This window comes from Poromitra crassiceps, assembly GCF_964638095.1.
Source record: "Poromitra crassiceps genome assembly, chromosome: 17".
NCBI lineage: Eukaryota > Metazoa > Chordata > Actinopteri > Beryciformes > Melamphaidae > Poromitra > Poromitra crassiceps.
In genome coordinates, this window is record NC_139635.1 from 22,136,280 (window position 1) to 22,160,191 (window position 23,912).

Sequence of the window (23,912 nt, forward strand, 5' to 3'; positions counted from 1 at the left end):
ATGGTAGACAAAAAGGCAAGAATGTATGTATATAAATATAAACACACATAGTATGTGATGAATGTTTGTCATATACTGAAAGAATGTTTTCTGAACTGCGGGACAGAGGGCCTTAGGGTTAGAGATTGAGAAAGTTGTCAATCTTACAAATAGTTTTTGCATCAAATAAAGTTTATGAAGAATGGAGTAGGCTATGTATTTGCGCACACAATAATACCATAAATCAAATAGGGATAGATTGAATTTGGAATAATATAAAGTTAATAAACAAGACAATTTCTGAAACTGTGTAGGTTGCTGATGCTGATGATCCCTGGTTATTTCAGTTTTGTTACAAATAAAATTTATGTTTTTCCAATTTTATTTCTCATCAACCAAAATGCCTAAGAAACGAGTGTGAGAGGCTTGAGAAATGTATTTTCCATCTACCGACACTTTAGCATAATCCTTAACATACCTCCTGCCCCTTCCCACAAATATGAAATTTGACGTATTGATATTTAATAGCTTATTGAGTTGAAACCTCTTGACACTCACCATTTCCTCTTTGTATTAAAGTGTAAGTCACTATATGATTTTTTTTTTAATATGTTGGTATCATCAGCAAACCCAATGTGAAAAGAAAAATGACAGACTAATGAAAAAGCATTTATGTAAATAAGAAATGATAAGGAACTTGAGAGAGTTCACGCGCTAAACCAGTTCAGAAGATGAGGACCAGTGCTCACAGGTCAGGAACATAGCAGCATCAAACAGGAGGGCATCGTTAATAGTGTTGATCTGGTGTTGATCTGCACCAAATAAAGACTTTTAAAGATGACCCGTGTGCTCTAGTGCCCTCATGTTTGAAGAAATAATAAGGGTCCTAGTATAGATCCTTGTGGGACACCACGTTATATGAACTGTATTTGAAGCAAAACCATACATACTGCTCTTCCACCCTATCACTCCTCTTGCTCTTCATAACCACTTTAGTCACTTTGCAAACCGCTGTTTTAATTTGGTTAACAAAATATGGTTAAAGGTAGGGCTGTATTGAATAGTTCGAAGCTTCATTCATAACATTGCCATTCGAATTTTAAATCAACATTCGAATGCTGCACACTGCACAGCTTTTTTTTTTCTTCTTTTTTTTTGCACGTCTATTCATTCTGTTTATGGATGGAGCTGCTGCCGACGAACTGATGACAGAAGTCCAGAGGAACCCGGCACTATTTACAAAGACCATCGGATCTAAAAATGTTGAAAAGAAATCTGACATACTGGTCGGAATCGGAACAGCTCTTGGGATAGCGGTAAGGCAGTTTACTGAGCTGGAAGCCAGTTAACTTTTGTTTGCTAAACAAAATAGCACCATGCCCTGGCCAACCAGAGCGCAAATGCACCATTATCCTATGTTTTTTTTTTATCTGACCAGGAAATAACAACATGTGTCCCTCCAGTAGCCTGTTGAAATGTGTTTAGCTTTAGCCACTGTGAAGTTGTAGGTGTTGCTCTCAACATGGGTTACAGGGCACTTTGCACTTTGATCCACAATAGATGTGGTGTGCGGGGTATTCTACTGGTAAAGAAATGAATAGCATCACTTGGTGGCCATCAGTACATTTAGCTCTCATCTAGCTAAACAAAGCACAGTCATGTAATGAAAGCACTGTATAAGAACATCATGAAATGGAGCATAATGACACCTGAGCAGCTTCATCACAATTGAGCTTGGGATATTCGCTTGCTCTTCACATTTTCTCTTGCGATGTACATATCAACCTCAATTGATTTGGGCTCAAGTTCCAATTTGTCAAGCAGCAGCAGTTTGACTTTAGATTATGATTCACTCCTGTCTTCAGGGACTCCATCAACGATGATGCTGTTCCCCTTGACTGACTCCAGATAATATATACAATAATATAATGAATATAATAGATTTTCCAGAAAGTTTGTCAAACGAAGCTTGGACAGATGCAAACTCACATGAAATGCTCTTAAGACCGAGGCGGTATGGTCAGAAAGTATTTTGTTAGAGGAGAACTTCACCCCGAAAACCAGTGCTGATTTATTTTATCACGTCATTAATTTGTGCATGAATGACATCATTGGTCCACAACTAAAGTCAAATCAGTTATCAATAACTGTCAAACTGCAAAACTGTTTACAGTTTTCGGATATGTGTGAGATCATGTGTAAAATAAATCGGCATTGTTTTTCGGTGAAGTTCTCCTTTAAGATCACCTACATCCTTTTGTGAGAATTGCAAACTGATCTGAATGTCCTGTACATCTTGGCATTATGATATTGTCCATCCTTTGGTTAGTACAGTCCATAAATAATTCAATAAAGGTCTTGGGTTTCTTTCCTGTGGAAAAATGATGTCTGCTGATAAAGCAGCTCATGGATCATAGTGAGTGAAGAATAGGAATCTTCCTCCTGGCTGGCTGTTTTCAGCCCTATTGTAGCAATTTGTAGACGGAAAAAGCTTGTCAGGAAACTAAGAAGAACGCCTCTGATCCTATTTCACTGAAAACGTAGAAGCTGATGCACTTAACTCATTGAGTGCCAGCCACTTTTGGAGAACGGACGCTCCCAGTGCCAGAGTTTCAGAGCGTTTTCAGTGATTTCTCGAGGCCCACAGAATATTGTGTGATATTACTATGTAAACACAAAGAACGATGAGACTCTCTTCTATCATCTGCAAAAAAAAGTTTATTGATACCATTTTCCGTTCTTTAGTTATGAGCCGGAGAAGATAGGTTGTTTTGAGCAAAAAGACACGTTTCAAATTAGAAGCTGTTATTCCGCCTTTTGTGAAATGAAGCATTTCAAGCACATTCACTGAGTCTGAAGCTAATATTTTCTGATGTAGTGACGTGGTGTAGTTGTGTGGTGCCCTGCGTGCCCCACCCCCCTCTCCCCCCCTCAGCTGCAAACTCCTCCCCACACTAACACACAGCCTAACACGCACCCAGTCTATTTTCGGAGCGCTCTGTTTTTGTGCGCCGGCTCCCAGCGCGACACGGAAATGCCAAACCGGACTGCAGGGAAAGGTTTGGCCCTTCGGCGTCGGGTGCTGCCTTTCTGGCGGCTAATCGTGTGGAGAAACTATGCAGACAGACAGACAGAGGCAGAGGGGCTCAGTTGTGGGCGCGGATTGACTGCTGTTCGCAGCCAACGTCAGCTGCAGACAGAGCAATCTATATGGCTCTGGCTGCAGCATGAGCGGTTTCTCTTTGATCACGGGGCTTTTTCCTGCTGTTTTCCGGACCTTTCTCTAATCTGGAGAGCACTGTCGCCACCTAATGAGTCCGTAAAATAGGTTATACACCTTCAATAGCTACAATATTTGTACAGGAGATGCCTGAGGCTTTGATCCACGTCCCACCGTCAAAAAACTGACGAACATACTCGTCCTTGGCACTCTACGTTACTAAACGAATTGACGAACATACTCGTCCTTGGCACTCAATGAGTTAAGTGTGCTGGTGCAGGTAGGCCAGGAGAGAGGATAATCCTCAATGTGAATGCCATTCATGACTTAAGATAGTATGATAGTAGATCTGATCAATCAGTGTCTGTCAAAGCATAGTAATTCGTTTTGAATGTTTGCAGAAAATCCAGCAGTATATTTTCCTTAACTCAGGAGGCTTGTTGAGGCACAAGTGGCAGCCTTCTTGGATCCTGTGTGTGGTGGAACATTTATACATTCGCCTAACACCATCTTTTCTCCTGCTTTCACAGGGCCCTAACTCTATCTTGGTGGCTCTTGTCATGCTGTTGAATGTTGGTCTAGCAATCATTTTTGTCCATTTCCTCACCTGACCAAATCTGAACTCAGGTAAGAATTTACAAAAACCCTGTAGCTCCAAAAAGTGTGTGCTTTTCAGGGCTAAAATGGTATTTGAATGCAATTTAATGCAACTGTTATTCCCAGAATTCAAATATATTTGTTGCTTGCTTTTGTCTACAAGGTGAAGAATAGAGAGCCAAAGTGAACGTCACTTCCTGCTTCAGCATGCGTACCAGAGATTTTCATCCGCCATTTATTTTCCCATAGACATTTTGGGAAATGCTTATAAAAATAGTTTCACTTGTTCAAACCAAACGATTCAGCTATATTTAGAAACAGGAGAGACGACAGAACATTTCACTCGGGACCAAAACGTAAAAGAAATTGCGGATTTAAAGAAAATATTTTTTTTACGTTTTTTTTTTAAAGTTTTGATCTGAATGAAATGTTCTACGGTCTCTCCGGATTCTAAATATAGCTGAATCGCTTGGTTTGAACAAGTAAAACTATTTTCATAAGCATTTTACGAAAAGTCTATGGAAAATAAAATGGCAGATGAAATCCCTTGGTACACATCCTGAAGCGGGAAGTGACGTTCACTTTGGCTCTCTATAGAAATGTGACCCCTTTTACAGAGAAGACTGTTTCTCTGCCGCTCTGCCCTACTACAGCTCTCTGTATCACCTGTATCCTACTACAGCTCTCTGTATCACCTGTATCTCTCTACATCATTAAATTAGCATTTTATGATTAGCTGCACTTATATAAGGATACATCCATAAAGTGTCACAAAAAAAGTTCATCAGGCCAAAATATAACAATGAAGAAAAAGGAGCTTTTTGAGTCATTGTAGAGAACGTTTAATCACTGAAGTACATGTGAATTAGAGATGCGCGGATGAGCTTTTATGCCATCCTAATCCGCGTGTATGCATGAACCGTCCGCCCGCCATAAATCCGCGCAAATGATTTCATACTATTTATAGATCCGCGCCCGACATTTCACAACTCTATAAAAGGAGCAAACTTACGGTTTCTGCTGCCGTTGGTGCGATCGCTGCAGTCCAAGACTCCAAATAAACTTCCATGCTGTATTATGTCCAGTTTACTTGACGCATCTTCTCTTCAAACAGCTGAAGCACATGGCTATTGTTTTGTTTACGGCCGTGGGTCCTTTGGGGGATCTACAATAGGCGACTGAAAATGTGCCTGATGAAAAATGTAGCTTGAAATACGTTCATAGACTAGAGAACGTAATTCATATTATTTGTCCTCATTAATGATACATCGTTTCAACCGCCTGCAACCCATCCGCTATTAATCAGAATGTTTATTTTTATGATCCGGCCCGCCCGCGGGGCGGGATATCCGCGGTCAGCGCGGTTATAACTGCGGCCCGCGCATCACTAATGTGAATGTACATGTTTACCAATTACACTGGAGCACAAAACATCACGTGAGACGCCTCACTCATATTACTCAGATAAACCGGGGGTTATATTCATAATTCACTGTGGCGTTGCCGTTTTGGCTGTAAGATCTGAGCACGGCCTTTACAAACATAAACCCTGAATGTCATTCAGCACAATTACAGCATTCTGCATCTAACCTCCCTCAACTGTTTGACCCTGCAGTGGACTCATCCAAGCTGGTCGCCCGAGCTGCTCATTCTCCGCCAGCCAACGGGGGCCTTTAAAAATGGCGCCAGTCAGAACGGCAGACACAGGCAAAAAGGAGGACTGAAAATAGATGCGTGAAGGAGGAGGAGGCGGAGGAGGAGAAGTGGAGGAAAAAACACATATGGGGAGAGAGAGAGAGAGAGAGAGAGAGCAGGGAGAGAAAGATGAGACCTCCGCCACGCCCCCCTCCCCGGATGGACTGACTTTGGTGCCTGAGGCCCGCCTGATTGGCCTGGCAGTGATTTGTGACTCCTGAAGCTGAAGCAAGCAGTCGCTGGTTGGGAACGGGGCGAGCCAAAAAAGAAGGAGAAGGAAAAAAAGAAACATAAATATATGCTGATCCAAGCAGCACCCCAAGTGCCCCTGAACCCTGACTATGGATACACTATCAGGGGTAGAAGGAAAGGAAGGAGGGTGGAGAGGAGAGAGAGAGAGAGAGAGAGAGTGTGTTTGTGTGTGTGTGTGTGTGTGTGTGTGCGTGTGCGTGTGCATGTGTGCGCGCGCGCTTGTCTGTGTGTGTCTGCGTAGCTCGGTTTCCATCCAACTGTCAAAAGCCATTCAAGACTTGATTGGTATTGATTCATCTTGGAGAAGTGACTGATTTTTAGTTTCAGCTTATTTTGGTCATATTTCAGACTTTCATCCAAAGACAAAAACAAAGATTTTTGTTTGTTTCTAACGTACCAGCTCATCATGGCCATACAACCACACTGGAAACTCAATACGTACGGAGACGGAATTTATAGAGTTTCTGGAGGTTTTGTTGGAAGTCTGCTGTTTATATTCAACTTCTCCAATTCGATACATCACAACTCATAACAAATACTTGGGGAGGGAAACCCAGCTTGTGCATCGTTTATCTCGATGTTTTTACACTTGTATTTAAGCGTCTGTGTGTGTGTGTGTGTGTGTGTGCATGCATGTGTGTGCGTGTGCGCACGCGCGTGTTGCGTGTGTGTGTGTGTGTGTGTGTGGGGACGCGGTGGACTGGATATGTTCAGAGATGCACTTTGAGCTGATGGAAGCCAACAGCTGCCTTACTATTTTACAGCGTGACGTGGTGCTGGGTGAGAGAGGCCTGGGCAGGAATGTGAGGCGCTCAGGGCCCTGGCTGGCAGAGTGACTCTATTTCTATCAGTCTGCCCTGTCTATTGATCTGTCCATTCATATCTGTTTCTATTAGTCTGCCCTGTCTATCGATCTGTCCATTCATATCTGTTTCTGTTAGTCTGCCCTGTCTATCGATCTGTCCATTCATATCTGTTTCTATTAGTCTGCCCTGTCTATCGATCTGTCCATTCATATCTGTTTCTGTTAGTCTGCCCTGTCTATCGATCTGTCCATTCATATCTGTTTCTATTAGTCTGCCCTGTCTATCGATCTGTCCATCCATATCTGTTTCTATTAGTCTGCCCTGTCTATCGATCTGTCCATTCATATCTGTTTCTATTAGTCTGCCCTGTCTATTGATCTGTCCATTCATATCTGTTTCTATTAGTCTGCCCTGTCTATCGATCTGTCCATTCATATCTATTTCTATTAGTCTGCCCTGTCTATCGATCTGTCCATTCATATCTGTTTTTTGTATCAGTCTGCCCTGTCTATTGATCTGTCCATTCATATCTGTTTCTATTAGTCTGCCCTGTCTATCGATCTGTCCATTCATATCTGTTTCTATCAGTCTGCCCTGTCTATTGATCTGTCCATTCATATCTGTTTCTATTAGTCTGCCCTGTCTATCGATCTGTCCATTCATATCTGTTTCTATTAGTCTGCCCTGTCTATTGATCTGTCCATTCATATCTGTTTCTATTAGTCTGCCCTGTCTATCGATCTGTCCATTCATATCTGTTTCTATTAGTCTGCCCTGTCTATCGATCTGTCCGTCCATATCTGTTTCTATTAGTCTGCCCTGTCTATCGATCTGTCCATTCATATCTGTTTCTATTAGTCTGCCCTGTCTATTGATCTGTCCATTCATATCTGTTTCTATTAGTCTGCCCTGTCTATCGATCTGTCCATCCATATCTGTTTCTATTAGTCTGCCCTGTCTATTGATCTGTCCGGTCCATATCTGTTTTGACCTGTCGCTGACTGCGGCTCTCAGCTCTCGTCGAATGCAGTTTTACACCAGTTGCAAGTTAGACAATCAATATCAGAAGGGGTTTTATTCCAAAATGCAAATATAAAGTTACTTGATGTTCATCGCTCACCGCTCCACGTTTTATGAATGAATGTAAGATTCTCCTGGACTTGATTGCTGCTTGTATCTGTCTTCATGGACACTCGATACTGAACTATGAACTGTAGGGTTACCTCTGTTCTGATTTTTATTTTTTATTTTTTTTACTTGGGTTATATTTTAAACATCCCTCCCTCAGCCTACTATTATTTCATTATAATTAAGTGTTCTGCTTTTGCATTTGCTCATGCATCTGATTAACAACGCATTGCAATAACCTCTTCTACCAGATAGCTGGTATATAGCATTATGCCACCATATCCCTTTCACAATTCCCCCCAGTTTACATGAATGTTAGCGACAGCGTTAATAGTTTATGTGGTAATACAGTATTTTGTTTCTTCATATAAAGGGATGTTTTTGATTGGTATATGAAGATGTACTTTACTGTATATCAACAGCTTATCCCAAATTAACCAGGATCTCTATGCAACATTTACTGCTAGCTTATAGAGCTTACAGAGAACACCCAATGAAAACACAGTTTATCTACTGCCTGGACTTGATGTGTGCATCTAGTTTTGCTACGGGTGGGCAACGAACTAAGATGTTTTTGTGCCAGACTCAATCACAGGAGATTTTTTTTTTTTTTTTACAAATTTGTAACAGTGATTTGACCCAGGGTGTACTCCTCCCAAAGGCAACGCACTCTTTAAGCCTTGTTGGCCATCCTGGGAGAGGCGGGGCTATTCAAAAATAAGGTTGTACCATTTTGCTTTGTATATTTTTGTATTTTGCTGTTAATTTAAGCACCGATAAATTATCTGTGAATTACTGCTACGTCAAGGAAACACTCTTTATTTATGAAAGTCTAGCTGGTGGTTTATCTTATGTTCTCAGTCTCCTTTCAATGGAAATATGTTAGAGCCTTTGTAACACAAAGCTATTATCATGCAGCATAAAGAATATATATATAGGCACAACCGGCTCACCACCGGCCATGCCCCCATACCATATACATGCCCCCATACAAGATACAGTACCCACAGCAAATGGTAAACCCCCCCAAGATAAATGATCATTGAAAGACTGCCAATTTCAGGCAAATGGGGGATTTATTCCTGAACAGACTGATACTGTAGAATATACTATTTATATTAATGTCAAAAGTTTCATATTGCAGCTTTAACCAATTCAATTTCTGACATTATTTTGCACTAAATGATTTGCAGTTTGTTATATTATGTTATTTGAGACTGGGTGGACTATTTATTTGAAATGCATCTTTTCAGATGTGATTGGTATTTGCGCTACATGATGGCATGATAATTGTTCTGTGTAACAATGGCCTAATGGTTAATTTCCCATCATTGTCCAAGATATGTTACGACAACAAGCCAAAACCTCTATTTGTTATTTTGATTCGATTTTTTATATATATATATCTGTATTCATTCATAGACATTTACAATCAAGTACCTTCACTACAATTTTAAGAAATCGGTATCTTTGGGTTATCAATTGCAAATGATTGCTCATGGTTGAGAATGGATATGTATGGGATTTTATTCTGTAGCATATCTTTGGTCATTAGGTGTTTTTGAGTTTGTCACATATAGGTTACACCTAGATTTAATTTATGCATGGGTTGGATGGTGTTAACGGTTACCTTGTTCTGTTGTTTTTGTTATCCAGTTTTGAAGTCTTTGATTTGGCCAAACGTGTTTTAATCTCCCAATGCCAGGAAGGCAAATCCTTACCTGTCAATGGTAATTTCACTACATTATGTATGATTGTCATTTTGTCCAGTCTACAGGTTAGTGTGGAATGCATGCATGAGATGTATCATGAATCATGATTTAAGGTACTATGGATGTATTTGTAAAAGCCCTCTGCTCCCACTGAACTCTGCAGGGCTTTTATTCTAATTGTTATATTAAGGGGTTTATTAATTAAGGGGTTTATGTAATTATAGATTACAGTGTGAGATCAATGATTTAGATTCAGAGAAACACTTTCCAGGAATTGGCCCTTTGAAATAATACATTCAGGTATTTGTATGAATGTTTTTAGGAATATGTGAAGACTTAAGTTTACTTCAGAGGAAAGAAAATGCATTGTCTTAAATATGTTTCAACCCTGATTGCTGGATTTAGCATAATTTATTAATGTATTATTTTGGTGCCTAGTTTATAGCATGCAGATATTGGCTGATTTTTGTGAGTTGTTTAAATTAAATCAATTGGGATGTCCGAGTAAAGTACAGTATATATTGTATAGAGTGCGTATTCAGACACATCGGTTGGGAATAACTGTTGACAGTTTGACATGGATTTTCTAGTTTAAGGAAAATGCCAGTGTGTGGGTTCATTTCCTCATTTCTTTCAGACTCAAAAAGGCTGTTCAATGCCTTACGTTAGGTTTGTAACTTAATTCAAAGCTCCAGTACCTTCTGCTGTTTATAGGGTCCCACTGAAACTCCATCCAAAACCCCACTGACAGGCCGCTTCTTCATTCCATCATCAGGAATATATATATATAGCTCCTCCCTCTTTCTTCTTAGATACTAACTGCAGGGGCATATAGCTCCTCCCTCTTTCTTCTTAGATACTAACTTGGATGACTGGCAGTAATGCTACCTGCAGTTATCTATCTAGGCTGTACATCTGTAACACCAGATTTTCTGTCTAATTCCCTACAATAGTGGAAATAGCTCAAAGGATAACAAACGCAAAACATAAAGTTGCAACTATGTTACTGCCACCATGCATTTTTTGTGTTTTTGTTAACATGACGTCATCAAAAGATAAGTCGAGATGTTAAATGTGATCATTTTCATTTCCAAAAGGTTAAGTATTCAATTCAGATATCAAATCATTTCATTCAATAGTTAGATCATCATGGGACACTTAAAATCTCAATTGAAAACCAGACTAATGATTTTTTTTTTTTTTTTTTTTTTTTTTTTACTTTTACTTTAACTTTTACCATTTCGGACTAACAATGTTTTCTGAGTTCTGACTTAAGATATCACCAGGAAGTGACCTTTAAATGAAAAGTGATGGCTGCAAACAGCCATAGAATGAGAAAGAGCCTATGAGAATGTAAGTCAGAGGTGCTTTTCCCCCCATTGGGGATAATACTGGAGGTTTTGAGATAAGAGGTGGATGTGATGAACAGAGGCTCTGCTTCTGAGCCGACCTATAGGGTGGATTTTGTTGTTGTTGAAATCGTTCTTAATTTAATTGGCTCACGTTGTTTGGAGTGGAAGATGAGCAGGGTTTAGGGTTGATAAACATAGCTATCAGAATACCTCCCATTTCATGCACTGGTAAAACTTTTGACACAGCCAGTTCCGATTGAATTTGAAGTCATATTTACACGAGAAGTTTTTTTGTTTAATGAAAAGCTAGTGACATTTTCAAATGAAATTTGGTTTCGGAGAAAACCGACAATGATTCATTGAAAGTCAGATTTGAAGGATATACTTTCCAAGGATATGTTCACGTTCATTCATAGTCATGAAAGAAAATTGTCATTGTCACAATATCACCCACCCGAACTCATCCCACCCCACCGTCACAATTACTAGACATTGGTATTGGAGTTAAGAAGTCCCATCTTTGTCCACTAGCTGCAGAGTTCAATGGAGCAGAGAGAGTCTTAACATCAAGCTTTGATACTAAGATGCCTCGGAGAGGAAACACAGAAAGCAGTCAGAACATAAGAACGTGAGCAGGAGGAAAGAGCAGGAAGAAGGGAAGGATGAGGAGAACAACATCGCATGACTTTTCATTATGACCATTTTTTATATATAAATATTGACATTTTGAGCGGCTTTGAGAACTGTGGAGGGAAAGGTTAAGAGCGTTATGAAAGTCTAAAAAGGCAAAATTCGGGGTTCCCACAGGTCCTTGAAAGTTTGAATTTGGGGGGCGGGGGTGATCATGGCCTTGAAAGTTTTGAAAATAGACATGGATCATTGAAAGTGCTTGAATTTATATATTTTGTGCAAGAATAGAAATCGAAGTTCTTTTGATACATTTTTTTTTTACTTAAACTTATTGTGTAACAGCACAGTTGAGAAGTGTTCACACATTCAAGCCTCTCTTTTGAATTGTCTGTGAGCTTCTGTAAAGCTGCTAGTTCTCATTATCAAAATGCTCAGTGTTGTAACAGTAGGCTAATTAACTAGGCTGTGATGGGTCCTTGAATTTTAGGGGATTGGGCCTGTCATGAAAGTCATTGAAAAGTCCTTGCATGTGATGTTAAGAAGGTGTGGGAACCCTGTAATTTATAATGAGCAGAAATGTATGAAGGTTGATTAGTTTTACAGACAGATTAGGCCTGACTATAAGCCTAAAACACAATTTAGGGTTAATTTGTCACTGAAACACCGTCAACACCCTCTGAGAGTGAAATCGGAATGATGTGTTGCAGACGCTTATGTGATGATAATTATCCCTCTGCACAAACCGAAATAGCACGAACCGGACGCGCTATATTTTCACCTGTTCGTCGCGTGAAAACATTAGCTAATGTTTACGTTTAGGCTAGTAAAACAGCTTTGGTTAATGTAAGGCTTAAGGTTTTTGGTCATGGCTATGAGTTATAACGTGAAGATGATCTTCTCCTGCCACAAAACAGAACTGGACACAGCGTTTTTCATGTGTTCACTACGTGAAAAGATTAGCTAATGGTTACGTTTTGGCTAGTAAAACCGCTTTAGTTAAGGTTAAGAAAGTAAAACAATGTGGTTAAGGTAGGGGTTTAGGTTTATGTAAGGGGTACTTGCTGAAAATAGAACACTTTAGTCTACTCCCAGTAGGAAACTTGTCATGAGTGGGGAATTGAACCCGGGTTGTCAAGAGTTGAAGGTAAATGTATCCACACGCACCCCCACCCTTCTTCCACCATGCCATACTTCAATGTCAAACTACTGCCTGTGTCTAGCCTTGTCTCCTCCATGTAACCCCCTTAGCGAAACCTATTTCTCTCATATTTCGTGCGCAGATCACGTCATTTGGATTTTATTTCTTGGAATTTCATTGGACCATGCTGTCGGTGTACGACCAGGTTTAAGCGGAATCTGTGAAGCGAGCGTTGACATTTCTCTTTGCTGCAAGTCGAGGTGGAGGCCTTAAAGGAACCAGCGCCCATATTTATATTTATTTTATATTCAACTGTAAAGCCTTTTCTACTAATAATACCTAATGTGCCATCAATGTTTTTGCCCCCAAAACGACACGCTGTTGCTGGCAGAAAGAATAGTGACAATCTTTACCTTTTCTTTATCTTTTTTTGTGTGTATAGGATTTCTATGTCATTGTACATTGTGTATGGTTTTTAAAGCCTTTTCACGGAGCAAAAGTATTTTGAAGAGCATATTTTTCTAAAAAGGTTCACCAGTGGAAAGTTGGCTTGGTTGCTAAATTTCATTGATCATTTAGCCTCATAGCTGTTAGAATTTGGTAATGTTCCTTGACTGTTTCTGGTACTAACAATGCACACATTGTTTTCCTAATTATTTTATGTTCAGACCACAATGGCTGTTGTATATTTTTTATTTTTCTTGTTGTTTTTGGCAGTTGTTTCCATGGAGATCAATAAAAAAGTGGGTTTACATTAATCTCCTCTGTGTCTCATTTGTCCTCTGCCTTTTCGTTTCTCACGGCTTTCTTTTTTTAAACGAGACACTCGTTAACAATGAGTGCGAGCTAAACCCGCTATCCCTGTAGTACTAATTGCCATGCTAAAATGTTGATTTCCAACTCAATACATGTATCATTTTGCACTAGCAACCACATGTAACCCGTTGAGATCATCGTGTTACAGGTTGCGTTGGTCGGTGCAGGGAGCCAACGGCGGAGAGGAACGGAGGGGAATTCCCTGTTGCTTAAGTTGATCTGCCCCCACAGCGGCGGCCATACTATTCCATTAGAGACGCTGTAAGTCTGAAGTGTGAAAGTTGGCTGCAGGTCTCTGGGATAGCTGCAGTTATCCTACCACCAAAATAGTCCCAATGACCGACAGCTGCCGGGCCTGCCTGGAGACTGCGGCACAAGACTGAACCCTGAAGTTTGGGGGATGGGGGGGGGGACACGGGGGGGGGGGGGGGGGGGGGGGAGTGCTCTTCAGCACTGAAAGTTCACCTAAATTTATTTTGACGAGGGACATTGAAGGGGCGTGCCGTTGTATGAAGCGGGCTAGCCTTGTGATCTTTCTCATCCCTCACATCCACTTTTTAGGGAGTTCCTTCTTCCTCAGTAGTGAACAGTGTTGGGGGTAACTCATTACAAAAGTAACATATTACAGTACATGTAACATATTACTTTTAGCAGTAACTCAGTAATATAACTTATTACTTATAGGATTTCAGTAATATTATACCAGTTACTTTGTCAAGTAACTCAAGTTACAAATTGAGTTACTTTTTTTTTTTTTTATCAAAGCACATATTTAAAAAAGATATAATTTCCTATTCAAACTGTTTTTATGCAAATAACCACTATAGATGACAATAACAAAGGAAAATAATAACATTTAGAATTTTGGATTGTTTACACTGACTTCAAGGCGGTTGAAATTATTTTTCAGGATGGTTCCGGGGTGGCGATGTCATTCTGCTGCTGCTGTTGTTTTAGTGAAAGTAATGCAAAAGTAGTGTAATAAGTAATGAGTTACTCTACACAGACAGTTATATTGTAAAGTAACATATTACTTTCAAATGAAAGTAACTAGTAATATGTAGTATATTACATTTTGAAAGTAACTTGCCCAACACTGGTAGTGAAGTGTAGGAATCACCGACACTGAAACGTTTTTAATGTTTTTTTGTAAACAAAACAAGTTTGAGGTCTCACAGAAAGAGAGATCTTGAGTGTTTTTTTTGTTGAATTTTGCCAATCCCCTAAAAGCAAACCGTTCAAATTAACGAACCATCCAACCTTGGACCTGCTACAAGTTCCCATCTTCTCACATCAAAATAATGGTAGTTGGCAATGAATAATAATCACATATTAGTAAGGTGACCAATTATTGACATACATGCAGTCAGATGTGAATGTAAGAAATTGCATACAGTAAAGCTGAAAATGAAATGTTTTTTTTTTTGTTTTTTTTTAATATATAGTAACTAGTGCTATATGGTATTCATTTTCCTGTGGTATTTAGATTAATTATCCCCTGAAATAGCCAAAGACTGCTTGCCAGCCAGGTTATCACTAGCTCAATTCCTACATAGGGTTGGGTACCATTCACATTTGAACCAATACCGGTTCCGGGACCTGGAAATCGGTACCGGTAGGCTACCCAATGGTAGCTTATTTCGGTACTTTACTCTCTCCGTAATTACAAACATGTAATTTCTGTTGTATCGTTATTTATTTAGAACATTTTAACACACATATGCGCTCTCAGCAGGTACGGAATTGGGTACCGATAGATTTTACTTGAATCGGTACTCAGTAGTATACCAATGTAATTATCCGTTCGGTACCCTTAAAAGTACCCATTTCGGTACCTAACCCTATTGCTAACATTCGAGGCAGTTGAGGAAACATTCTCCAATTGTTTTGCAAAAGAGATATTCCTGACTGAAAAAATTATGACCTGACATCTTGAATGCAAGAGGGACACTTTGAGATATTGTGGAGGGTAAACCCACTACCCACCTTTTTCTGTAGAACACTTCACCTTTTTAGGCTGACATAAATCACGATAACATAAATTCATAGCATACAATATAGAATGTAGTATCATGTAAGTTATTATAGGAAGATAGCATCTTGAAAAACCATTTCAAACAGCTTTTCGTCTTGAGGCAGGAAGCTTCCTTTTTTTGGCTTTATTGTTTACTATAACAAGCAGCAATTTCCACCCAAATGTGCTTTAAAAAGAGCTTTTAGATGCAATCATACAGTTTATTGAGCTGGACCTCTGTAAGACACAAAGTTAAAAATAAAGAGAGAAAATAATCAGCACCATGAAGTAACTGGGGCCTGATGTAACAGGAGTTCCCCTCTGTAATAAACTGTACTCTGTACTGTTTATATTGGTGTGTATGTGGGGGGGGGGGGGGGGATTGTGTGTGTGTGTGGGGGGGGGGGAGGCAGTGTGTGTGTGTGAGACTGGAAAATATGGAAGGAAATGAATTGGGTTGAGAGATCCTTACAGGCAATAACAATTCAAATAGCAATGAGTCGACCAATGGACCTGGTACAATCTACCAAACAAGCGCAAATACCTTGAAACCCACGGCGCAACGGTGTGGCCGTTCAGCCTTATGGCACTTTCGGCAATGTTTTGGCGTACCTCAATAACACAGGTTATCATTTTCAACATGGAAATGGTCCTACCCAGAGCCGTATAGATAGAAGAGTCCCGACATCTCCATTCACTCCAATGGACCAGTTTTTTTACTCTCAAGAGTTCCACGAAGTAAGGTCCTGGATTAAGCAGCACTGTCGAGTTGCAGCAAAATGGACAGTTTGTGTTGTACTCTGAAAGGGTTTCCCCTGCCTTGAATCAAATTGTACATTATCAGCTTTATTTTAGCGTGCAAAAGTAGCGCGAGACCCATTCCTGGCTGTTCATTGGCTAATGAGTCTCGCATTTTGGTCCTCCGCTGACGCCACTCTCTCTCTAGAGGACACTAGAGGTATCCCTAGCTATGGCCTTTTTCTCCTAGCCTCGCCCCTTTCATTACCACGCCACCACCCACATACCCCTAGCCCAGGGGTTCCCAAATTTAAGAATGCCGTGGCCCAGTTTGAAATCTGAAAATCACATGACCCTTTGATAACAACTGAACCCAATTTCATTAGACATCTTGAAGGTGAAAGGTCAAGGGACCCCTTTGGAAAAAAAAAATCCTCACCATGGGCCGCGGCCCACACTTTAAGAATCACTGCCCAAGCCACTCCCCCCCTACACACCCCTTGAACCCCGACTCTCTATGACCTTCCTGTCCTTACCTAAGGCCCCTATTCTCTAGCCCTGCCCCCTTAACGAAACATCCATGAGTGAGTGACTGGTGAGTGAGTGTCCTGACTTTGGGATCTTCTGACCCTGGCCTGCTGCCAGCGCCGTGGGAAGAACTCACTGTATCGCTACATGCTGAGTGGTCAGAAAGATCAAATACCTGATACTACTGTAGCATTAAAAACCAACCAATCAAGGGGGGCATGGCGGTGCAGTGGTAAGCGCTGTCGCCTCACAGCTAGAAGGTCCTGGGTTCGATTCCCACCTGGGACGCTGTGGGCGCTGAAGGAGTGCGTGCCCGTCCGCATGTCCTCGAGTGCCCACCGCCTGGGTCGGGTCGTCAAAAGGGCCTTTCTGTGTGGTGTTTGCATGTTCTCCCCGTGCCCCCTGGGGGTTTCCTTCATATAGGAACCCCTTCACCAAAAACATGCAATATCCTGGTCGCTGATGTGGTGCCTCCTCTGGTTGTTAGGGGCGCCTGTTCGGAGGGAGGGGAACTCGTTGGAATAGCGTGATCCTCCCACGTGCTATGTCCTACCGGTGAAGCTTCCGCTGTCAGGTGAAAAGAAGCGGCTGGCTACTGCCCATGTCTCGGAGGAAGCATGGAGCCAGTTTTGGCTCTCCCCAGATTGGCAGAGGGTGGAGCAGCAACCAGGATAAATAAATAAATTAGAATTAGCACTAACGGGGGATAAAAATGGGATAAGAAATTGGGGGGGGAAACAACAACAACAACAACAAAACAACAACCACCAATCAGTTATGGCCTATTGACACAGTGCGGTGATTACAGTGCACACTAGTTTCATTGAGGCAATTTGGGATTAAGTGCCTTGCTCAATGGCACGTAGACATTCGAAGAGAGTATTACTCGATCACGTCCCACACCCAGACTTTCCTTGCTTTCTTGGCTCCCCCTCCTTCCTATACCATGATTCTCCTGGTTAGTCTGTCATGTCAGGAGGGGATTAGGGTAAACTTAGTCCACACTACACCGTTTGGGAGGTATTTCAGTGTGAGAATCGCCAAGGTCAAACGGCGTCGGTTTCAGGCTACTGCCGGCATGCGAACGAGAGACAGCGTCAAACCTCAAACATGTCCCGATCCACACACACACACACACACACACACACACACACACACACACACACACACACACACACTCTCCTATTTCACAGGTCATCACTTCTCCACCGTGGGATACCACACACGTTTCCGTTTGATTTGCTTTTCTCCAGGCAAAGTGCAAGTCGGCCAGCCTCCTATAGAGGACAGCTCAGCAGAGGAAGGTCTGATGTATAAGTCTGATGTATAAGTCTGATGTATAAGTCTGATGTATAAGCCTGATGTATAAGCCTGATGTATAAGTCTGATGTATAAGTCTGATGTATAAGCCTGATGTATAAGACTGATGTATAAGCCTGATGTATAAGTCTGATGTATAAGTCTGATGTATAAGCATGATGTATAAGTCTGATGTATAAGTCTGATGTATAAGCCTGATGTATAAGTCTGATATATAAGTCTGATGTATACGTCTGATGTATAAGCCTGATGTATAAGTCTGATATATAAGTCTGATGTATAAGCCTGATGTATAAGCCTGATGTATAAGTCTGATGTATACGTCTGATGTATAAGCCTGATGTATAAGTCTGATGTATAAGTCTGATGTATAAGCCTGATGTATAAGCCTGATGTATAAGTGATGTATAAGTGATGTATAAGCCTGATGCATAAGCCTGATGTATAAGCCTGATGTATAAGTCTGATGTATAAGCCTGATGTATAAGCCTGATGTATAAGTCTGATGTATAAGCCTGATGTATAAGTCTGATATATGAGCCTGATGTATAAGCCTGATTTATAAGTCTGATGTATAAGCCTGATGTATAAGTCTGATGTATGAGCCTGATGTATAAGCCTGATGTATAAGTCTGATGTATAAGCCTGATGTATAAGTCTGATGTATAAGCCTGATGTATAAGTCTGATGTATAAGCCTGATGTATAAGTCTGATGTATAAGCCTGATGTATAAGTCTGATGTATAAGCCTGATGTATAAGCATGTTGGGGGAGGGAGAGGGAACTCAGCTCATCCACCACTGATGTGTAGCACCCACCTGGGTGATGCACGGCAGCCAGTTTGGTTACAGGTACTAGGCAGCCATCTTGCCTGCTCAGAATGTTGTCCTCGAAATGAAGATTGATTGTCAGCTGTCATGTCGTGATATGATTGGTTGAAATGGGGTAGACATTTGATAGTACTGACTGACGTCAGCAAACTGTAGATTACAGTTATGAATGAAATCCAGAAAAATGAACACATGTAAAAATGTGTGAAAAACGTAAGCAATTCGATTTTTGTGATTTTTTTTGGGGCGGGGGGGGAGTAATTTTTCATTTCAGCTCAACTTTAAGTGTTTAACATGAAGCCTACCGGTAAAAAGTCTACCGCGAGGGAACACATGGATGTTTTTGGTATGTTCTCATCACTTGACTTGAAGGCCTATTGGATATTGCAGAAACACTATAATAGGCAGCTTCAATCAGTCAAACTCTAAATAATAGATCCATAAAAATGACCTGCGAAATTAGTTGATGACTCATTCCCGCAACACACAATGTTCCCTCGATATAAATAAAGGTTTAAAAAAAAAACAGAAAACAAAAAAAGAACAAATATACAAAAAGCACACACACACATAATGCTGACGCACACTTGCCATTAGAACTAGATGGATAGTTCCTCTGGGTCAGGGCTTTGAGGTCAATGCAACACGAGACACCTGCTGCCCTGCGTCACCAACGGCAACACACACACACGCGCGCACGCACGCACACACACACACACACACACACACACACACACACACACACACACACACACACACACACACACACACACACAGCAGACCAAACAATGTGGTAGAATTGGAGGGGGAAATCAGATAGTAGCCTATGTATGGAATTAGTTTGTTGCAGCAGCAAATATGATGTAGGGTATATATTATGTTAATATGGGGCCATGCATGCAAAATAACAGCAGCTGATGTTATTATAATGATTTATAATATTAAAATAAAAAAAGTGTGTTAAAACATGTTTTTGTTTAAATGTATATATGCAAATGAAACAAATGAGAGAAATGTGAGAATATGAAATAAAATTTGAATTTACAAAATAAACATTGTGCAAGATGTCTGTATATGTCACCAACACAACACACGCACGCACGCACGCGCACACACACACACACACACACACACACACACACACACACAATCTACCTGCCTACTACATTGAAGTTTTTTTCACGTTTTAACCTTCGCGCGGCCGACTCGGGGTCGAATCCGGCATGTCTTCTGTATAAGTCTGTTCAATTTTGTTTATTGGTTGTCTTTAGTTAGATCTAGCTAGACTCTGTCAAGTCCATTGAGACATACTTGTGAATTAGGGCTATATAAATAAACAAACTTGACTACCTTTGAGACACATACTGTACACACATGTAAAGGTTGACACCCACCCACCCACACACACCCCCCCCCCCCACACACACACACACACACACACATACACACACCCTCCCACCCACACACACACACCTCGTCTTGCTCCCTCTGAGAAGGGGAGTAATCAGATCTTGAGCTCAAGCGGCCCTTAATGAATGACAGCACTGAGCAGCTGATTATGTACCTCCACACCACCCATAATAACTTTATTTATATAGCGCTTTTCAAACAGAGAACACAGAGTGCTTCACCCATAATAACTTTATTTATATAGCGCTTTTCAAACAGAGAGCACAGAGTGCTTCACCAAAATAGATCAACCACCATCCCTTTATTCACCTATGTATTTCTCCAGCCATTCATCATTTAATAGCTAAGTCTGAATATCCGGAATGAACATGAAAGATATCAACAACATCATTGGGACTCGTCATAATTACATTGTGACTAGTCAGAACTTTTTCATTCAACATATCTTTAATGTCATTCTTCCTATAGGACAAATGACATCACTTTTGCCTCATCTATAGGCTTTCTCATTACAGATATAATTCAGTTGCAAATATATGGAATTCCAGTCAAGTCATTCTGACCATAATTTAAGATAGCTGTAATGAGAAATGCCATACACATGAATGGCAAAAGTGATGTCATTTGTCTTAGGAAGATTGTATTTGTGGATATCTGAAATTTTCTTTTTGACTAGGAAGAGTTGAATTACAGATATCTGCAATACATATCCAGTCTAGCTATCAAATATTTAATCTGAGCCCCCGGAGTCTGTTAATCTTGTTACAGTAGTTGTCAGACTGAGACAAGCGGCGCCCCAGGTGTCGCCATCGCCCAATCACAACACTGCATGAGCAGGCCCCAGGTGTCGCTGCTCGCCCAATCACAACACTGCATGAGCAGGCCTCAGGTGTCGCCACTCGCCCAATCACAACACTGCATGAGCAAGCCTCAGGTATCGCCGCAGTGTCAAACCTTATAACCCCCCCATGCCTAACCTTAAGGCCATGTTCACACTAGGAGGCCAAATCCCATTTGTGAACTTTAAGACCTATTAATGATTCTATCCAGATTGGTTTTATGAGTCTGGACGCTCCAAATCTGATTTGTGTCACTTGTCCCAAACCACATATGGAGGTAGTTTCAAATCTGCTTTCGACTGATGTGTCTTCAGTGTGGATGCGCTGATCACCCAAATCAGATTTGAGAGAGTCTTTTGCATGGGGCGGGGAATTGAAGAGCAGAGAGCAGACATGCAAACACTGCCAGAAACACATGTGCACCTAGCAAACTTCGTTCATAATGGAGCTACTTCATAGATAGAAACAAACATTTACTGAAAATAGTAAATAATGTGTACCTTCTTCTTTATCAACATTTATTTTTCACAACTACCTCTCACCTCGAGTAAGCGGTGTCAAACCACCCGGAGTTAAATACACCACTTCTGGTCATAAATTTCAAAATAAAATCCCTGTCTTTCCCAGGCTGCAGCTGCTGCACTGCCAAACGTCGAGGAGTTCAGCACTGTGATTTTTTTTAAACATTCATGTAAGCATTTTATGGAATTAATTGAGTTGCCTCGTGTCTGGAGGCTCTGCATGTTCAGTGTTACACAGTAACAATTACACAGGGTATTCTTTTATTTTGAAGACTATAAACGGAAGTAGTTGTGTTCAGTGCATACACTTGACGCTATGTGTGCCTCGGAGCAGAAAATAAACCTGGCACCTGCCTCGCTCGGTTACATTATACAGGGGGAGTCTCACTGAGAGCAATTCTGTCTTTTTCAGGAGCATGATTGTTTGGATGGTGAGAGATGATGGTAATTTCTTGTGCTTCTGCATTGGAAAGCACCTTCAGAGTTAGCCGTTTACTGACCCCTATGTCATTACCATAGCAAACCATGCAGATAGGCCTGTTGTGTCTGGACACACAGATCCGACTTGAACACTTGCCCAAATCAGATTTGTGGCAGTGCGGACACTCCAAAACCAATCAAGATAATGACTTTAGCAGCAAATCAGATTTGCCTGTAGTGTGAACATGGCCTAAGAGACACCCTACCCAATGCCTAAACCCAACCTGTGACCTTGACCTTTGTCTGACCCCACCAGGTGCAGGGTGCTTGTTTAATGGTCCACCTGTGGGCAAACATTATTTGCGCACAAGGGTACCGTGCTCGTTAACATCCAACGCACAAGCTGCATGACAGTGAGCGCCGATATGGGATCAGCCGATCAGCATTTTGGTAAACAAACGACTTTCAAAATATATCTATATATATATATGATTACTTACTTTATTGTGACACACAACTCACGTTAGCTCATAGCTAACAGCTAGCTATGTCCCACTCCCAGCACCTAGTGCAGGTGCATGTATTTATCAGGGTGGACGCGCATGTGTGGATTAAAGGAGCGTGACCCCCCCCCCCCCCCCCATTTTTTAAAAATGATGTTGATTTACCTGTCATACAGGTAGGTAAACTCCTTCATTTTGAGAGTTAGTTGCTAAGATACCAAAAAGACGCAGCCACCACTAGGAAAGTGATTAAAGAAAGTTGGTTTCAACCCGTTATTTAAATGTGCACTTGGTGAGATTTGTGTGCAAAAATACACATCAGAGACCAATTGAAAATTTAGGAGTGAAATAGTTTCTTTATTTCTGCACGAATGAAGTCTAACCTTAATCTATTCCCTGCTTTTTCTTTTCTTTACCATTGGAGATATCCCATACCAATATCTATCTATATGGAGCAAAAGGTTTGGATTGGCTCAGAGTGCCCTCTACTGGCAAAGACCTTTCAGAAATCCAACAGTTCAAAGTCCTCATCAGTCAACAGTTTTGGTAGATTGGATGATTAGGTGAATTGGTCCCATCTTGTGTAAAACAAGATTTCCTTGCTTCTTTGATAATAAAGGACTTGGGTTGGGCGTGCTATATAACATATTTAGAACACGGCTCTCTTGAATACTCGATTCTGATTGGTCAATCAACAATATTCACCGGTCATTATTTCTCGACAACCGACCGCTGCTCTGCCACACCTGGATTAATCAGTTGATAAGAGCTTTTTGTCAGCAAGACACTACTAATTAGGCCAACCAGTTGCAGCTGTGGTGTCTTGTGTGCCAATTACGAATGAAACCGCTTTGTCATTGAAAACGCTATTAAAAAATCTATTTGAATAATTATTTTTGTCAGATTATTGAATGATTTAGTTGTAGGCCGTGTTCTAAGCGGGATAATGTATATTGAGGCGGTGATTACTGGGAAATAATGACCTTCAGGTGAACGATTAAGCCCTCCGCTGGCGCGTCGGGCTCAATCCACCTGTCGGTCATTATTTCCCCCGTAATCACCGCCTCAATATACATTATCCCTTACTTAGAACACGGCTCTCTTGAATACTCGATTCTGATTGGTCAATCAACAAGATTCACCGGTCATTATTTCTCGACAACCGACCGCTGCTCTGCTGCTGGTTATACTGATTAATCCAGCTGTGTCAACACTCACACGTAGCCTACACTACTAATTAGGCCAACCAGTTGCAGCTGTGGTGTCTTGTGTGCCAATTACGAATTAAACCGCTTTGTCGTTGAAAACGCTATTAAAAAATCTATTTGAATAATTATTTTTGTCAGATTATTGAATGATTTAGTTGTAGGCCGTGTTCTAAGCGGGATAATGTATATTGAGGCGGTGATTACTGGAAATAATGACCTTCAGGTGAATCATTAAGCCCTCCGCTGCGCATCGGGC

The 23,912-nt window shown here is 40.9% G+C and overlaps 1 protein-coding gene across 1 annotated transcript in view; it reads left to right on the forward strand.

Moving 5' to 3' along the window:
• LOC310791727 (junctophilin-1-like) overlaps positions 1-3,810 on the forward strand; it is a gene marked incomplete at both ends in the record, with an annotated part of 55,948 nt that extends 52,138 nt beyond the window's left edge. Inside the window, one exon of the mRNA XM_083653382.1 lies at positions 3,730-3,810. Within this exon, the coding sequence (XP_083509508.1) occupies positions 3,730-3,810 (81 nt within the window). The remainder of the gene's footprint in view (positions 1-3,729) is intronic.
• Between the last annotated feature and the right edge of the window lie 20,102 nt (positions 3,811-23,912).